Raw genomic sequence first — 18,773 nt, forward strand, 5'->3', positions numbered from 1 at the left:
AACAGCTAAACATAGATTAAGAAAGTTAACAGTAAAATTGTAATTATTTTCTCATTTTTCTTTGTCTGTACTTGATTACTTAAGGATAAGGTGTTTTTACAAACATGTGAAAATCAAAACAAGGAAATTAACCATTTGTTTTTGCAACTGCAAAAAATGACTCAAGAACCAGCAATGAATAAGGAGTGTGATAGGGAGAATGATATATCTCTATATTTAAGACATGCTTCTATGCAAAACTTTGAGGAAATGTGGATCAAATAAGGCAAATTAGACTGGAAAAATAGCTTAAAACTCATCACCAGTGAGTGAAAGCTGAACTTTGGTGAAATTTGTTAACAACACAGCATTCCTACTCATCTTGAAGAAGAACCACCACGGGGTCACTCTAAGGAGGAACCAACTGAAAGGAAATACCTTCGAATTGGACAAATACTGTACTTGATTGTGAGGAAGAAGATGCATTTGGAGTGTCTGTCTCGGTAGTATTTCAGACATTTCCTGAACAAAAAGAGCCTAGCCTTGAAAATGTCATTCTCTCTCATTCATACTCTGGGTCCCCAGAATATGCTTGCCAGTCATCTTCTAAGCTTTCTTTAAATGAAAGCAAATCATCTGGGACATATAAATCAAAACCACACTGAGATATCACCTCACACCAGTCAAGAGTAGCTAAATGCCCAAATCAGGAGACTATGGATGCTGGGGAGGATGTGGAGAAACAGGAACCCTCTTGCACTGTTGGTGGGAATGCAAACTGGTGCAGTCACTCTGGAAAACAGTGTGGAGGTTCCTCCAAAAATGAGAAATAGATCTACCCTATGACCCGGCAATAGCAGGTGGGTGGGTGAGGGAAGGGTGAGAGAGAGAATCTTAAGCCGATTCACACTGCCAGCATATTTCTCTCTCGGAATTTCTAGGAATTTACCCAAGGGGTACAGGAGTGCTGATGCATAGAGGCACTTGTACCCCAATGTTTATAGCAGCATTTTCAACAATCGCCAAATTTATGGAAAGAGTCTAAATGTCCATCAGCCGACGAATGGATAAAGAAATTGTGCTTTATATACACAATGGAATACTACTTTGCCATGAGAAAGAATGAAATATGGCCTTTTGTAGCAACGTAGATGGAACTGGAGAGTGTGGTGCTAAGTGAAATAAGTCATACAGAGAAAGACAGATACCATATGTTTTCACTCTTTTGTGGATCCTGAGAAACTTAACAGAAGACCATGGGGGAGGGGAAGTGAAAAAAAAAAAACCTTAGAGAAGGAGAGAGCCAAACCATAAGAGACTCTTACAAACTGAGAATAAACTGAGGATTGATGGGGGATTGGAGGGAGGGGAGGGTGGGTGACGGGCACTGAGGAGGGCACCTGTTGGGATGAACACTGGGTGTTGTATGGAAACCAATTTGACAATAAATTTCATAATAAAGAAAAAGTAAATCAGACTATGAAAATGTGAACAAACCAGATATTGAGCATCTTTTTAACAACAATGAGGATTTTTAAAATGATATAGAAAATGAAAAAGCAAGGAACCGACTAGTTACATTTAAAGTGAAAGAAGGCCAAGTGTTTGACATGCAAATGGTAAAAAATATGGACCAAAATACCACCGATTGTAAATTAGACCTCAGTCTAGTGATTCAGAGAGCCTTTTTGATTTGTGGCTTGCCTGCTGCGATGTGATGAAACACATGGTTCAAACAAAAAAGCATGATATTTCTGCTGTCACAAACACTTACGAGAAAACAAAACCAGTACAAGATTTTTTTTCCAGAAGCCATTATATGCAGATAATGACAGTAGTCATAACTCTACAAGTATTGATTCTGAATTAAAAATTGTGAGTTCTTCTTCAGCATCTAGTTTTCCAGCATCTGAAGTATATCTCAGTGAAGAATTACATCAAGATATGCAAAGGTTTAAGAATGAGATAGGCATGTCACAAGCAGAGTTCCTGTCTTTGGAAAGAGAGAAAGTTCAACCTCCAAAAGAATAGAGGTCCGCCTTGCTGTTACTCTTGTTTTTTCTCTTTAGCAATTATCTGATCCATTCTGATTTTCCACTCAAGAGAACAAGAGTGTGCATACAATGGAATTGTCTAAATAAGTAATTGTGTCTGGAAATAGATTATTTCTGCTATCTAACAAATAAGAGTTTAGGAAAACATTCTTATGATTTGTTTTCCTTAAAGTTTCTGTGTCAGTCTTCCAAGTAGTATATGAACTGGGAAACTAACTTAGCTATATAAGTACCATGTGACCTCATGAACCAGAATAACCGTAAAGAAACTGCTTAAAAAACATAATAGGGGCGTCTGGGTGGCTCAGTCGGTTGAGCGTCCGACTTCAGCCCGGGGCCCCGATCTCGCGGTCGGTGAGTTCGAGCCCCGCGTCAGGCTCTGGGCTGATGGCTCAGAGCCTGGAGCCTGCTTCCGATTCTGTGTCTCCCTCTCTCTCTGCCCCTCCCCCATTCATGCTCTATCTCTCTCTGTCTCAAAAATAAATAAACGTTAAAAAAAAACATAATAATTCCAGGTTGTTTTTTTTTAATATATTGGCTTAAATATAAATTGCATTTCCATAAACAATAAAATGAGAAAGAAGCAATAAGAGAAGGAATATAAACAAATGTCCCCAGCTAAAGCAATCTATTGCTTCAGTACATGTCTGTAGACTCTGGGTCTAGGGTTCTTGCTTGTCTAGCAAGACAGCAGCGGGATACAGGATTACAATGGGAGAGACAGCTAATGTCCTGGAGAACACACGAGCCCGGATTAAGGGTCCTTGCTCTGTTTTTTTAGGATCAGAAGGCTTCCAAACATGGTGATGGACGTGCACAAAGAAACAATCTGTGAACAGGATCTCATGGTCATGAGGGAAAGGGGGTTTCAAGATATAAGGTGCTAGGTGTTAGGTTCAATTTAAAACAAAATCCTGGAGGCTGGCAGATTGTTGTTAACAGCTGACCTGAGGCAGCTTCTCTGTTTATCTTAGCTAGTCTAGGGGAGAAGACAGATGCTACCTCAGGATCCACAAGGCACCTTTCTTTTGCTAATTAGCTCCCCTCTGGGCATCTTCACCCTGCAGCCTACAGCCTATAGCCCTATTTACCTGTTTACCTAATTTGGTCCTTCCTTCCTGTGAAAGGAGCTTTCTGCTATGGTACTAAATTGGGGAATGTGTCCTCCTGAGTAATCTTGTTTACCTCACACACCTTTGTCTTGGAGCCTTTGCCCTGCCCTCTCTATACCTAGATACCTAATATTGTTTACCCAAACTTGGGTGTGAGCATCCTATGGTTTTGTAATTTTCTATGCCTGGTTAACCCATCAGTGCAGGCTCAGGGAATTCCTAAGCTTATTCCCCACAAATATATGCAGTCTTGTCTGCTTTACTCACAATCTTGGAACTTAGAATTTCAACATGACCCCTTTGAGATAGGCTTAATAGCAGCTATTTGTATTATCACCCCTTTTTTTCACATTTTAAAAATCTCATTCTCAGATGTTTCTGTTGAGTCAAACCTTCACTTTATGTTCAATAAAGTATGATACCTTTTGGCCTGTATGATTTTTACCATGTGGGTAGCATAAACCTTCAGCAAACCTTCAGTATTTAACTCCAAGGGAGAAAACTGAGTTTTGAGATGTGTGGACTTTAGAAATAGACAAAATCTAGAGGTACCCTCCTTTAAAAGAATAAGTAGCGAATCTACTCATCCCCTATCAAGGTATTAATTTACTGTGCCAAAGTCATAATTTTCATGCATCTGACTAATTTAATGAATTTGTGGTCATTTCCCTGATTCAGCATTCAAGAATTGTATCATCTCTTTTGGTGCCATAAAATGCTAGATAATGCCACTTTAGGAACTTGGGACAAATCATTTAACCTTTTTGAGTTTTACTCACGTTATCAGTAGCAAATGGGATTAAAGGTGATCATTACTTTTATACCCTCTCCCTATAAAGTTTTATGGTTATTGAATGTGAGATTCGGAGAGCATTACTAATTTCCCAGAATTCCACCCTAACGTCCGTTTCACTTTATTCATTTTGTGTTGTGGCAAACTTTGGTTCATAAATTTTAGGGGACACTGTCACTTTTTTTGAGAACCTTAGGATCCAAAAGAAAAAGAATTGTAAAAGGCAGTCAGGGAAAGAATAACTCCGTGCAGAAAGAGGAAAGCTTCCTGTTTTTGTTACTGGAGCACTTCCATGTCACATGTTTTAAATCTGGCTGTTGTGTAAAACCCAGGTGGTAAGGATAGAAAAGGACAAATTTTGTCTCTTGTCTTTTTATTTCTTTGTATCTCTTGGTCAGATGGGGTGGGTGTGGGTGGGGAATTCTCGGTAGCAAAGTGTGGATATGAATAAGAGTACAAAATTAAGAAAGCCCTTTTAGAAATTTTAGTAACTTCTGTTTTTTTAAATTCCAATAGAAATGAAGCAGAGTTTATAAAAATTACAATTACTTGTAATGATAAACACAAAATATTTCCCTCCATTGAATTTATGACAAAGTGTCAACTGATAAAATGAATGAAAAAACTTCTTTTTATTGACTAAAGTAACAATTACCTTTAGTATCAAGTTCCATTAAAGGTTGAAGAACAAAAGAAGCACAGAGGAATTGACATGGAAGTATCAGAAAACATACATGATGCTGCGGCTGCTGGATTAATTCCACAAAGACAGAATGGAAAAACTGATAACCATCAAATGCCTATTACAGAAATAAGGATTCTGATAGGTAAGACTATAGCAATACTTAAGTAGTAGGTAATTGTTATTTTCCTATTCAACAAACTTTTCTAGTTTGAGCTAATGTTCATGATGAACAAATTTCGTATTTTTCGTGGAGCTATTTCATCCTACGTGCTAATGAGAAAAATGTAAATACCAACGAGATACCATTTTTTGCAGTCATAGTGATAAATATTTTATTAAAAAAAATAACCAAAGTTAGGAAATGTGAGCAAAATGACATTCTTAGACACTGTGGCTGGATGTAATTGGTGACTCCTTTCTGAAAGGTGATTTAGCAGTGTATTTCAAAATTTCAAATATGTCGGGGCACCTGGGTGTCTCAGTTGGTTAAGCATCCAACTTTGGCTCAGGTCATGATCTTGCACTTCACGAGCTTGAGCCTTGTGTCAGACTCCGTGCTAACGGCTCAGAGCCTGGAGGCTGCTTCAGATTCTGTGTCTCCCTCTTTGCCCCTCCCCTGCTTGTGCTCTGTCTCTGTCACTGTCAAAAATAAATTATAACACGAGAAAAATATTTCAGGTAGGTCATCCCTTTATTCCAATGGTTTCATTGCCAGGACTGGGTCCTTCTGAAATACGTGACTTCTATAAGCAAGCGCATGCGCCTGCACGTGCAAACACACACACACACACACACTATAAGAGCATTTATTATATATTATTACATATACAAAATAGGATAGATATATTAAGGTTACTTATATAAATATGTTACATGCATATGTGAAGGATATTTATTATCGCATTCCCATATCAAACATTTGGAGATAGTCTAAATGTTTATTTACTTATTTTGAGAGACAGACAGAGAATGTGCACACTCGGGAGCCCAAGCATTGAGGGGGAGCAGAGACAGAGAGGGAGAGAGAGAGAATCCCAAGCAGACTCCACGTTAACAGTGCAGAGGCCAACACAGGGCTCGAGCTCACGACCACAAGATCATGACCTGAGCCAACATCAACAGTCAGATGCTCACCAGACTGAGCCACCTAGGTGACCCAGAGATAGGCTAAATATCCATTCATTAATAAGGAAGTAAAGTTTCACTTCTATAAAGTAATGGAGTATGGGACCATTTAAAAAAATGAATTTAGGTCTATGTGTACTGATGGTTTAACAAAGTATATTTAAGGCATTTGGTTTGGTTTTATGTCATGTCTTATGCACATTTTGTTAGAATACTTTTAATATCTACTGAATTGCAAACGGAAGTTCTCTGCTACACTGGCAGTCTACCAACAAAATTGCTAGTTATTAGATTTTTGGTTTTGTTTCCCAGTGCATGAGTGCTCCAATGTTGGACCCTCAACTTAATCTGAATATTGCCAAGAGGTTTCACGTGGCAACATGTCTCATATTCTATATAAACATTTCATGACCCCTGGGCTATAAACCAAGATGCTGATAATGCAATGAATTGTTTTTATAAAGGTACCTTGCTTGCATGCCATTATCCTGCCTTTTTAGAGAACATATTTCAACATGCACCACACCAAATTTTTCAACAGTGCCTTCATGTTATACAATTTATGACAATTCAGTTTACAAAGTAGGACTATTTTCTGCATTCCCAACCCCTTTTACTTCTGTGTATAAAATTTTAATATGATTAATTACTTTGGATAGTATAAAATACCCTAGAGTTGGGTGACTTTTTAAAAATGTTTGTTTATTTTGAGAGAGAGAGAGGGAGAGCGAGCATGCACACATGAGTGGGGGAGGGGAAAAGAGAGAAGGAGAGAGAGAATCCCAAGGAGGCTCCGTGTTGTCAGTGCAGAGCTCGATGCTAGAGAACCTAGAGATCATGACCTGAGCCGAAATCAAGAGTTGGATGCTTCGTGGACTGGGCCACCCAGGTGCCCTTAGAGTTCAATAATTTTTATCAAGCACAAAATACTGCCCTTGAAACTTGGTTTTTCTGTGGTCTTTCTAAGCATGAGAAAAATGGTAATCAGCTTATATAATATGTATCTAGAAAAATTTTAAGGAGTCTTCTTATTGTATAATTTTTTGAGTTATTTAGTACCTTGGTCTGGCATTTTAAAAAAGCAAAAAAAAAAAACAAACCCTAGTGTTACATATATGCAATTTTTAAGACTTCCAAGTATTACAAAAATTCTACCTAATCATTATGTAACAATTGAAAACTACAGCAACAATAGAAAATTAGATCAACCATGACCATTCCACTAAGCTATGAAATCCTTCAAGAGCCTTCCTCACTGTTTGATCCTGATTTCCCTCCCTCCCATCCACTCTTGAATTCATTGTAGCAATTTTCCCTCTCACTCCTCCAGAATTGTTTTTTCAAGGTTACCACTGATTTTCACTTTAATGAATCTAAACATAATTTCATACATCTCATTTTACTTAAACTTTCAGCAATTTTGACCCAATGGAAAATTCTCTCCTCCAAAATTCTGTCTCCATGTTGCTTGTAGGATATCACCTCACTCACCTGATTTTCCCACTGCCTTTCTAGTCTCTACACCTCAGCCTGATTTGCTTGTTTCTCCTCGTCCCCCACCTTTTAACCCATTGATGTCTTCCAGGAATTTGCCTTTGATTTTCCTTCTCTTGACTTTTACTATCTTGTATATTCTAATGATCCTCAAGCTTATATCTTCAGCCCGGGTCTCTCTCCATAATTCCAGGCCCGCATATCAAACTGCCTACTTGATATCTCTTTCTGGATAGCTATTGCAAACTTAACATGCCCCAAATTGAACTCCTGATATTCTTTCTTAAAATTTGCCTTTCATGTCTTTACTAATTGAGTTAATAACAGTTCTATGAGTTGCTCTGCTAAAAAACTTGGTATCATCTTTGAGTCCTTTTTTTTTCTTTTTCTTTCTCTTTTCTTTTTCTTTCTCATACACATCACATCTCATCTGTCAGCAAATCTTGTCAGGTCTTCCTTCAAATATATCCAGAATCCAAACACATCTTCCACGACCAAGAGACTATCATCTGTTGTTTCTATTGGTGTAATACGTAACTAACTGGTCTTCTTGTTTGTTTCTTCTTTTGTTTTTCCTCTGTTTCCGTTAATTCTAAACACATTAGATCTAGTAAAACGTTAGTTAGATTGTGTCCTTCCTCTGCTCAAACCCTAATTGCCTCCCATTTCACTCAGAGTACATGCCAAAACTCTTCTTGATGCCGACAAGGCCTTTATATGATCAGGTGTCTCCTTCTCTCTCTCTGATTTGAAGTCTTTTCTAGCCCTTTCATTCTGTCCAGCCATACTGAATTTCTCACTACTCTTTAAGTACTTCGGACATACTTCTGTACTTGCTGTTGACTCTATCTGGAATGCTTTCCCTCAGATACCTCATGGCTTGTTTTTTCTTTTTTTGTTTGTTTTTTCTTTCAGGTTTTTGCTTAAAAGTCACTTTCTCAGCAAGGCCTTTCTTGGCCATCCTGACTAGTACTTCAACTACCCTTTTCCTTATGACACATCAAAATGTGATTTCTCTGCTTTAGTTTTTCTCCTCTAATACTGTATATTTTGCTTGTGTAGCTTATTGTTATTGTATGTTTACTTCACTCATGAGTAGGATTGTTATCTGTTCATTGCCATGTCCTCAGTGCCTAGAAAATGTTATAGTCTATATAGTACTTATTCAATAATATTTATGGAGTGAACGGAGTTTAACCTATGTGTATTGTTTTTCACATAACACTAGTACTCACTTTGACAAAGTATGGCGTGGGTTCATTCTGACAACTAAACCTGCCAGTTATATACACTTTTTGGATTTTGGGGGGCCAAATATTGTGTTTACTTGTTACTTATTCTTTTAGTTGTATTTATGTTAGTTTTATTTGTGGTGAAATGTATCAAAGGAATAGTAAACTTCCTTTATATTTATTAAGGAAACTAAAATATGGTGGCAAATTATTATAGGACTTTAAAAATTCTTGCCAAAGGATTATGAGCCTTCAATATCTGAAATAAAAAGATGAAGTTGGAATTGATCACTTACAAATAAGAGCGAGCTATGCTGGTTAGGTATAGTCTTTTCTAACAGAGCAGTCTGCTATTCTTATACAGAGTTTGGGGAAGAGTGGAGTTTAAGGATTGGGGGACTTTCAGAAAATTAAATGGTTTGTCATCATCTGAAGCACCATGCTTATTTGGGTGAGACTGTTATGGATTGGTTGGTACGCTGAAGCATGTGTATTGGAGTTATTTTTGTCCTTTATTGTCTGTCTTTCAGAAGGAAGGAGCTGAAATGGATTGGTTGGTGAGTAGAGCTAGTGGGCATTGATTAACACATTTAAAACTGATTTGGGTGGCTTCTTGTTACCATGGCTACGTGTTAGGGTTTTTTGTTTGTTTGTTTGTTTGTTTTGTTTTGTTTTGTTTTTTCTAAGTTTGAGGTGGCTTTCACCAGAGGTTTTCTACTTAAAAGTTGCTTCTATTGACTGGGTTCAAAATGAAAGTTATTTCAAATTCTATAATTACAGATTCATTTTTGAAGTTTGGGTCGAGAGGAATTGTTTGATAATTGTTTTCAGAGAGAATTAGTTTCTCTCTTCTTTTCTTGGATGTTATTTCCACGAGAACATTTACCTGTATAACAGTTTTTTGGAAAAAACACAATTGCTAGTTTTTTTTTTTGTTTTTGGTGCTCTTCAGGGCTCATGTTTTAAGTCCTAAATAATCTGTGGGAAATTTCATTATTTTTGGAAATGTATGTAGCTGTATGGTAATAATATTCTGTTGCATGCATTTAGTCCATGAAAAAAGAATTACAATTTTCTTTTTGTTGAATCCCCCAGTATTTTCTATCAGGATTAGATATTAGGCTAAAAGTACACAAAAGTTACCAAATCATTTTTTTTTAAATTTTTTAAACGTTTATTCATTTGGAGAGAGACAAAGTGAGAGTTGGGGAGGGTCAGAGAGAGGGGGAGACAAAGATTCTGAACCAGGCTCCAGGTTCTGGGCTGTCAGCACACAGCCCTATGTGGGGCTCGAAGCCACAAATCCATAGATCACAAACTGAGCCAAAGTCATACACTTAACAGACTGAGCCATCCAGGTGCCGCAAACCATTTTTTTTTAAACAAAAGCATAACTAATCAGATTGCTTTTTTGAGCGATAGATAATGACATATGAGTACATTTGAATTTTTGAAGTTTTTCCAGATTTATGAGATATAAGTAGCACACATCTGTGTAACTGTAAGGTATACCTGTATTAATTTGATATACTTTTATATTGTCAAATGATTACCACAATAGTGTTAATACTTCCATCACCTCACATAATTATCATTTCTTGTTTGTGATGATCTACTCTTGTAGCAACTTTCAAATGATATGATACAGTATCGTTCACTGTAATCACCATCCTGCACATTAAATCCCCAGAATTTATTAATCTTGTAACAGGTAGTTTGCACCCTTTGACCAATATCTACCCATTTCTCACAGCCTCCTAACGCTGGTTACCACCAGTCTGTTCTGTTTTTCATGCAATTTTTTTCTAATTCCACATATAAGTCAGATCATACAGTATTTGTCTTCCTGTGTCTGACTTCTTTTCACTAAGCATAAAGCCCTCAAGTTTCACTCATTTTGTCACAAATGGCAGGTTGTTTCTTGACTATTGTAAATAAGGCTGCAATAAACATAGGGCTGCAGATATCTCTCCAAGGTAAGGATGTCATGTCTTTAAGATATATACCCAGAAATGGGATTTTTGGCTCATATGGAGGTTCTATTTTTAGTTTGTTGAGGAGCCACCATACTGTTTTACATAGTGGCTGTCCCAATTTACAGTCTTACAGGAGTACAAGGAATTCCTTTCCTGTACATCCTTGCCAACGATATCTCTTGTTTTTTTGACAATAGCCATTTTAATAGGTCAAAGTGATAGATAAAAACTGCAGTTTTGATTTGCATTTCCCTGATGAATAGTGATATCGAGCACCTTCTTGTGTACCCTTGGCTATTTGAATATGTTCTGAGGAGAGACGTCTTTTAAGGTGCCTTGCCCAGTTTTTAATTATATTTGTTTTTAGCTGTTGAATTGTACGAATTCCTTACACATTTTAGATATTGACATTTTTCATATTTGTAGCTTGTGAATGTTTTCATCCTTTCCATAGGTTGCCTTTCCGTCATGTTGCTTGTTTCTTTTGCTGTGCAGAAACATTGTTGATTGCATTGGTTGTTTTTGCTTTTATTGCTTGTACTTTGGATGTCCTATCCTAAATCATTGGTAATATCTATGTCAAGGAGCTTTTATCCTGTTTTATTCTAGGAGTTTTATGATTTAAGATTTTATATAGAAGTCTTTATTTGCGTTTGGGTTGACTTTTGTGAGTGGTGTAAGGTAGAGGCACAGTTTTATTCTTTTGCATGTTAATATCCAGTTTTCTCATGTATTGAAGAGATTACCTTTTCTCTTTTGAGTATTTTTGGGTCTCTTAACAAGGAGACTTTATGCATGGGTTTTTAGTTGATTTTATGCATGGGTTTATTTCTGGGTTCTTGATTCTGTTTCATTCATCTATGTGTTTGTCTTTGGGCAACTTCATATGGTCTTTATTACCATAACTTTGTAATAGTTTGACACCAGCAAGTGTGATGCTTCCAGATTTGTTCTTTTTTCCTAGGAATGCTTTGGCCATTTGGGGTCTTTTTTGTTCCTTACACATTTGAGGAATGCTTTTCCTATTTCTGTGAAAAAGGTCATTGGAATTTTGACAAGGATTGCATTGACTCTGTAGGTGGTTTCAGGTAATGTGGATATTTAATATACTAATTTTTCGAATCCATAAACAACGGGGTATCTTCCCATTTGTTTGTGTCTCTGCTGTTTCTTTTACCAATGTCTTGTAGTTTTTACTCTACCTATCTTTCAGAAAATCCTTGTTAAATTTATTCCAAAGTATTTTGTTCTTTTTGATGCTTTGGGGAAGGGGATTTTTTCCTCATATTTCTTTTTCAGCTATTTCATTGTTATTGTTTAGAAATGCAACTGATCTCTTGATGCTGATTTTGTAATTTTTTTTAACTAAATATAATCTATTGTCAAATTGGTTTCCATACAACACCCAGTGCTCATCCCAACAGGTGCCCTTCTCAATGCCCATCACCCACTTTCCCCTCTCCCCCACCTCCTATAAACCCTTAGTTTATTCTCAGTGTTTATGAGTCTCTTATTGTTTGCCTCCCTCCATCTCTGTAACTTTTTTCCCCCGTTGCCCCCCCCCCACCCATGGTCTGCTGTCAAGTTTCTCAGGATCCACTTATAAGTGAAAACAGATGGTATCTGTCTTTGCCTGACTTATTTCACTTCGCATAATACCCTCCAGTTCCATCCACGTTGTTGCAAATGGCCAGATTTCACTCTTTCTCATTGCCAAGTAGTATTCCACTGTATATATAAACCACATCTTCTTTCTCCATTCGTCGGGTGATGGACATTTAGGCTCTTTCCATAATTTGGCAATTGTTGAAAGTGCTACTGTATACATTGGGGGTACATGTGCCCCTATGCATCAGCACTCCTGTATCCCTTGGGTAAATTCCCAGCAGTGCTATTGCTGGGTCATAGGGTTGTTCTATTTTTAATTATTTGAGGAGCCTCCACGCTGTTTTCCAGAGTGACTGAACCAGTTTGCATTCCCACCAACAGTGCAAGAGGGTTCCTGTTTCTCCACATCCTCCCCAGCATCTGTAGTCTCCTGATTTGTTCATTTTAGCCACTCTGACCAGCGTTGAGGTGATATTTCAGTGTGGTTTTGATTTGTATTTCCCTGATGAGGAGGACGTTGAGCATCTTTCCATGTGTCTGTTGTCCATCTGGATGTCTTCTTTGGAAAAGTGTCAATTCATGTCTTCTGCCCATTTCTTCCCTGGATTATTTGTTTTGTGGATGTGGAGTTTGGTGAGTTCTTTACAGTTTCTGGATATTAGCCCTTCCTTTATCCGATATGTCATTTGCACATATCTTCTCCCATTCTGTCGGTTGCCTTTCAGTTTTGTTGATTGATTCCTTTGCAGTGCAGAAGCTTTTTATCTTGACAAGGTCCCAATAGTTCATTTTTGCTTTTAATTCCCTTGCCTTTGGAGATGTGTCAAGTAAGAAATTGCTGCGGCGGAGGTCAAAGAGGTTTTTTTCCTGCTTTCTCCTCTAGGGTTTTGATGGTTTCCTGTCTCACATTCAGGTCCTTCATCCATTTTGAGTTTATTTGTGTGTCTGGTGTAAGAAAAGTCATCTAGTTTCATTCTTCTGCATGTTGCTGTCCAGTTCTCCCAGAAGAAAGAGACTGTCTTTTTTTTCCATGGGATACTCTTTCCTGCTTTGTCAAGGTTATTTGGCCATACATTTGTGGGTTCACCTCTGGGGTTTTTATTCTATTCCATTGGTCTGTGTGTCTGTTTTTGTGTCAATACCATACTGTCTTGATGATCACAGCTTTGTAATAGAGCCTAAAGAGACAGAGTGTGAACAGGGGAGGGGAAGAGAGAGAGAGAGAATCTAAAGCAGGCTCCAGGCTCTGAACTGTCATCACAGAGCCCAATAGGGGGCTTGAGCCACAAGCCATGAGATCATGAACTTAGCCGAAGTCAGAAGCTTAACTGACTGAGCCACCCAGGCACCCCTGCATCTTTATGTTGGTTTTGTGTCCTTCATCCTTTGAGCAGCTTTTTGGTGATATCTTCAGGATTTTCTATATATAAGAACATATCATCTGCAAACAGACAGTTTTATTTCTTCTTTTCTGATTTGGATGCCTTTTATTTCCTTTTCTTGCCTGACTGCTTTGGCTAGGACTTCCTCTATCCTGTTGAATAGGAGTGGTCAAGTGGGCAGCTTTGACTTGTGGGCAGCTTTGACTTGTTCTTGAACTTAGAGTAAAATCTTTCAGTTTTTTACCACTGCATATGGTGTTGGCTATGGGCTTATCATATTGGGCTTCATTATGCCCAGGTGTGATAATTCAGTACCCACTTTGTTGAGAGTTTTTATCATGAAAAGATGTTGAATGTTGTCAAATTCTTTTTCCTTCCATGGTGGGATGATGATACGATTTTTTTTTATCCTGTTAATGCGGTGTATCAAATGTATTTATTCGATTTGATTTCTGATGGGTAATTTTGCTGAGAAAAGTATTTTTGATTGATAGTCTTTTTTCTCTTAGCACTTTGAATATGTAATCCCACTGCCTCCTGGCATGTAAGGTTTCTGCTGAGAAATTGATAATAGCCTTATGAGGGTTCACTTGTCACATAGTCTTTCCTCACTCTTTTTCATCCTTTTTACTTTGTTCTCTGCTGACTGGATAATTTGATAGTTCCTGTCTTTCAATTCACTTTTTTTTTGCTTGATCCATTTCCTGTCAGTGATCACTCTTGCTTTTTTCATCTCCTTCATTATACTCTTCAGCTCCAGGATTTTTGTTGCTTTTACTATTTCCAGCTCTTTGTTAAGCTTCTCATTTTATTCATAGAGTGTTTTTCTGATTTTACTGAATTGGCTTTTTGTGTTTTTCTTGTAACTCACTGAGTTTCCTTAAAACCGCTATTTTTGAATTCTCTTTTGAATAAATTACAGATCTCCATGTGTTTCCGATTGATTACTGGAAGATTATTGTGATCCTTTAATGGTATCATATTTCCTTGATATTTTATATTCTTTGCAATTTTGCATTGCTGTCTTTGCATTTGAAGTAGCAGTCACCCCCTCAAGTCTTTAATGACTACATCTTCAGTGTGTCCAAACCTGACTTTTTTGCTCCAGTGGTATGCTGGAAATTCTCTGCAGGACACCTGGTTTTCCAAAAAAGCTCTCTCATCCACGGGTGATTATCTTAGAGAGTGTTTTCTAGGGAGGGACTCTCATATGTGGCTGAGAGGGAGGGGCTGGAGGCACTTTATGGACTATTGCTAGGTCCACAGATTAGACTGTAGTATGTCTGCCTGTTACCTGATACACGGGTAGGTAAGAATTTTCCTCGGTCCCTTGGAATAAGGTGCTAGATTCCCACAGCTCCTGCAAAGGCAGTTTTGCCCATGGGTGGATAAGATGCCAGTTGGTTGTAGGTGGGAGACGCAACAAGGTACATCTTATTCAGCTATGATACTGATATCGCTCTGACATATGGGTATTTTAAAAGTAGTTTATCCCCTAAGATATTTCCCTGATTTCTTCTTTCATGTTATATGGACCTCATGCTACTTTAAAACTTTGTTGAAATTAAGCATTCTTATATTTAAAAGCAAAGCCAAAAATATAGCACAAATCTGTTATTACTCCCATGTCTAAGAGTCACTGCCTTTAGGCAATGAACTCTAAATTTTTAGTGTAACCTTCAAGGTTCTTCAGAATTTCTTTCCTGACTGATCTCTTACTACTTGCTTCCATGTATTTTATGCTTTTTTTTTCCAAATTCCTAAAAGCTTATACTTTTTCCTTTCAAGGCACCTAGATGCCATCTGTGTAACCTTTGTGCTCACATTCTAATCTCCAAGAAAATGGTTTTCTTTCTTCCCTGGTGACCTCTGCTGTTTATTTTCCCTCTTCAGTAAAGCCTTTCTTGTCCTCACTTACAGCTTTTCACATGTCAACTCTTACAAATCACATTGTATTCTAATTGTATATTTATCTGTGTTTGAAGCAACAGATGAGTATTTCCTTGTGTATGGTTGGTACTTCAGCACTGTTCTCTGAATTAATCAAATTAAGTCAGAAGGGTAAAATTCAGAACTTGATGAAAATTGTCTTTTTATTCTTTATCAGTAAAATTATTAGAAAACATTGGGTTTTTTATGGCTTTTTAATGGCTTTGTTTTTTTAAGGAAGGAACCTGGTTTACATATGAAGAAGTTAAAGAAAGGTGCAAATGAAAAAGGGACATCAAAAGGATCTGAGATCACACCAGTGTTGCAGAAGGCAGATTCCCTAACTGGTGGTCCACTACAAAAGAATGATGGCAGCCATTTCAGTGAAAAGGATCAGCATGAAAGCAGGTAAAATCTATAAATTCTTTATGTGCCTGTGAAGGAATTTTAGCAGTGATTACCGTTTGTGGAAATAAAATGCTGTAGTGTAGGTAGGTCCAAGCTAAAGCAAGAAATACTCAACATATCAAACACACTGCTTGAAAAGTTATGATGAGGGTAAGTGACCTTGTCAAGGAGCAGTTTCAGTAGTCACCACGAAAGCATGGAAGATGACTAAGTGTAAACAACTCCTTAGAGCATTTTAATTGGGAAAGGTAATAGAGAAATGGATGATAACTGAAAAAGAATGTGAATTGCAAAGGCATTTTCTTTCTCTTTTTATTTTAAGATGGGAGCTTTTTAGTGTATGTATTTTGTTGGAAATGATCAATAGAGATAGACATGGTTAAATTTAATTTTGCTTGCGTTTCCAAACAGGAAGTTTGTTGATTGTATTACATTATCTTTTAAAGATTATAGTAATTGTCTTTAGTACTCTTATTCATGTAATTTTGTGGAAGAAGTTGGTTTATTCTGAATTGGTTCCACAATGAGGTATTCTCATATAATTGAATGTGCAGATTTAAAAATATATATGTATGTATGCAAGTATGTATACATATATATATACATACACACACATATATATATATGGCTGTATAAGTTCTATATGTATATATAAATATATGTGTATGAGTTCTATATGTATATATAACTGTATACACACACACACACTTATCATAAATGTATGCAAACATTGAGGTCATTCTGAATAAAACTAATCCTTCCTTGATGATTTTAGATATCCAGTGCCTTTGATAGTATCACAAATAGCTATGATTTTGTTAGGGACTTTAAAGTATCTGGTTCTATTAAGTTAATATTTAGATTCTGGGGAAAGGGGAAGATTTTGTTTATTTACAATTGGAAAAGAAACTAGTAATCCATAACAGATGATTCCTTTTGGACTAGAGAGCTCTAAATTACAAAAACCATGCTTCCTGTACCAACAGTGCCATTGACACAGATTGTATGCTCAATAAGTATGTGTTGAATGTGGGAATAAACAGTTGAATGAATGATTGAATAAATGAATGAATGCCTGTTGAGGAACTTCTCTAGAAGAAGCAAATCTTTAGTTTATTGGAAGTAGATTTCCCATCTTGCCAAGTATAAAGTCTTAAAAAATGTGTAAGATTCAGAAATTATTATGTATCACTATAGCTAGAAATCGAATCATAATATAGATTCATTTGCTGTCATATTAGTTAGAAACACTGGAGTATTACTGTAACCACATAGTATAAAACACATGCTTTGAAGGCACATTCCTGGGTTTGAATTGAGGGTCTGTTCTTGGCCAGTGATTAGGGCTTCTTGGGCAAGTCACTTCGACTTTCTGTGCCTCATTTTCTTCCTGTGTAAAATACCTAATATAATACCCTACTTCATAGGATTGTTGTGGGACTTCAAATACCTTGAAGTGGTCATAGTAATGCCTAGAGAGTAGTTGCATAGTGAGTCTTCAACACGTTAATATCATGATTGTTAAAAAGGGGTTCTTTCATATAGGGACTTAACTTGCACTTTCCAAGTAGGTTTTAGTGCCACTAAAAGCTTATTTTTAGTGAAATGACAACAGAAACAATGGTATCATTCCTATCAAATAATGCAAGTAGCATTAGGATTTTCCTTTGCTTTTGTTAGTTTTTATCTAACTTTAGTACTTTGTTGTGCTCGCTTCAGCAGCACATATACTACAACTGGATACACCTAATCCTTTGTTAATATTAGCAGTAGTATATTTTCTATGTTGTTTGATGTTACTTTGTTGTTTAATCTCCTTTGTAGAAAATTAGTTTCAAATGCAGAGATTTTATATCAGAAACAATAGGTTTAGATATTCTTTGTATTTTAAGTATTTAATATTTGCCTGGAAAAAATTGTTAGGTTTTTTCAGACCTGCAAAGAACATTTCTAAGAAAAAAAAAAGGTCAAAAAAAATAGACAATGTAATTTTATTTTATTTATTATTTATTTTATTTTTTATTATATTATTTTGATATATATTTGTTAGGAATATTCAGCGGCAAAAAATTACTTTATGAAAGATGTAGTGAAAAAATAGAAAATCTTTCTTTGTTGTAGAGACATTTGCTGTGAAAAAGTTACATAGAAATACTAGCTATGGATAACAGTGTCTTTTTGATAAAAATCCGTTCTTTTAAAAAGTCTCTGTGGTTTCACTTTTAAATGTTTATTCACTTATTTTTAAAATGTATTTTGAGAGAGAGCACGCACAAGTGGGGGGAGGGGCCGAGGGAGAGGGGGAGAGAGAATCCCAAGCAGGCTCCATGCTGTCATTGTGGAGGTCAACGTGGGACTCAAACTCAGTACCCTGAGGTCATGACCTGAGCCAAAATGGAGTCGGATGCTCAACCATCTGAGCCACTCAGGTGCCCATGTTTTTGCTTTTATAAAAAGATGGGTATTTATCACTTCTCTACACCTAGTATATTTTATAAATATTTGGGGGACAATTTGAAATGGTATTATTCATTGGTAGGTCAAAAAGCAAATTACTTCTATGGATGACCTTGTCGACTTCATTCAGTCATCTGAAACAGCTTCAGAGCATTGTGAGTTGCCTTACTCTAAGAACTTCATGTTGCTGATTGAACAACTTGGCATGGATTGTAAAGATAGGAAGCCTTTTTAGGTATATTGCTGTAGTATTATGTGCACAACTTGCCTACTACTGCACCAGAGAATACTGCTGTATTATAGAGCTACTCATCTCAGAAATATGTTTTATATTAAAATAAAAGGAGAACTATTGTATCTTCTCAGCCAAAGAGTCATCATTTCTACTGTACCTTTCTTAGTGGGAATGGCACATATAATGTGTTTGTTAACTCTGCTTCTCTTCTGGGCCTTCACCCAGGTCAGGTCATTATTTTTCTCCTAGATGACTGAAATAACCTCAGGACTGTTTTCCCTGCCGTTCTACCTCCCAGGACCTT

General features: G+C 36.8%; 2 protein-coding genes across 2 annotated transcripts in view; both read left to right on the forward strand.

Moving 5' to 3' along the window:
- LOC122237886 (ankyrin repeat domain-containing protein 26) overlaps positions 1-18,448 on the forward strand; it is a 299,470-nt gene extending 281,022 nt beyond the window's left edge. Inside the window, exon 22 of the mRNA XM_042983310.1 lies at positions 18,317-18,448. Within this exon, the coding sequence (XP_042839244.1) occupies positions 18,317-18,425 (109 nt within the window). The 3' untranslated portion in view covers positions 18,426-18,448. The remainder of the gene's footprint in view (positions 1-18,316) is intronic.
- Positions 4,613-18,773, forward strand: part of LOC102955781 (arylamine N-acetyltransferase 1) — an 85,795-nt gene continuing 71,634 nt past the window's right edge. Inside the window, exons 1-2 of the mRNA XM_042983311.1 lie at positions 4,613-4,765; positions 15,607-15,777. The gene's annotated coding sequence lies outside the window, so the exon portion shown is untranslated. The remainder of the gene's footprint in view (positions 4,766-15,606; positions 15,778-18,773) is intronic.

The sequence above is a fragment of the Panthera tigris genome, chromosome B1 (assembly GCF_018350195.1).
Source record: "Panthera tigris isolate Pti1 chromosome B1, P.tigris_Pti1_mat1.1, whole genome shotgun sequence".
NCBI classification, from domain to species: Eukaryota; Metazoa; Chordata; class Mammalia; order Carnivora; family Felidae; genus Panthera; species Panthera tigris.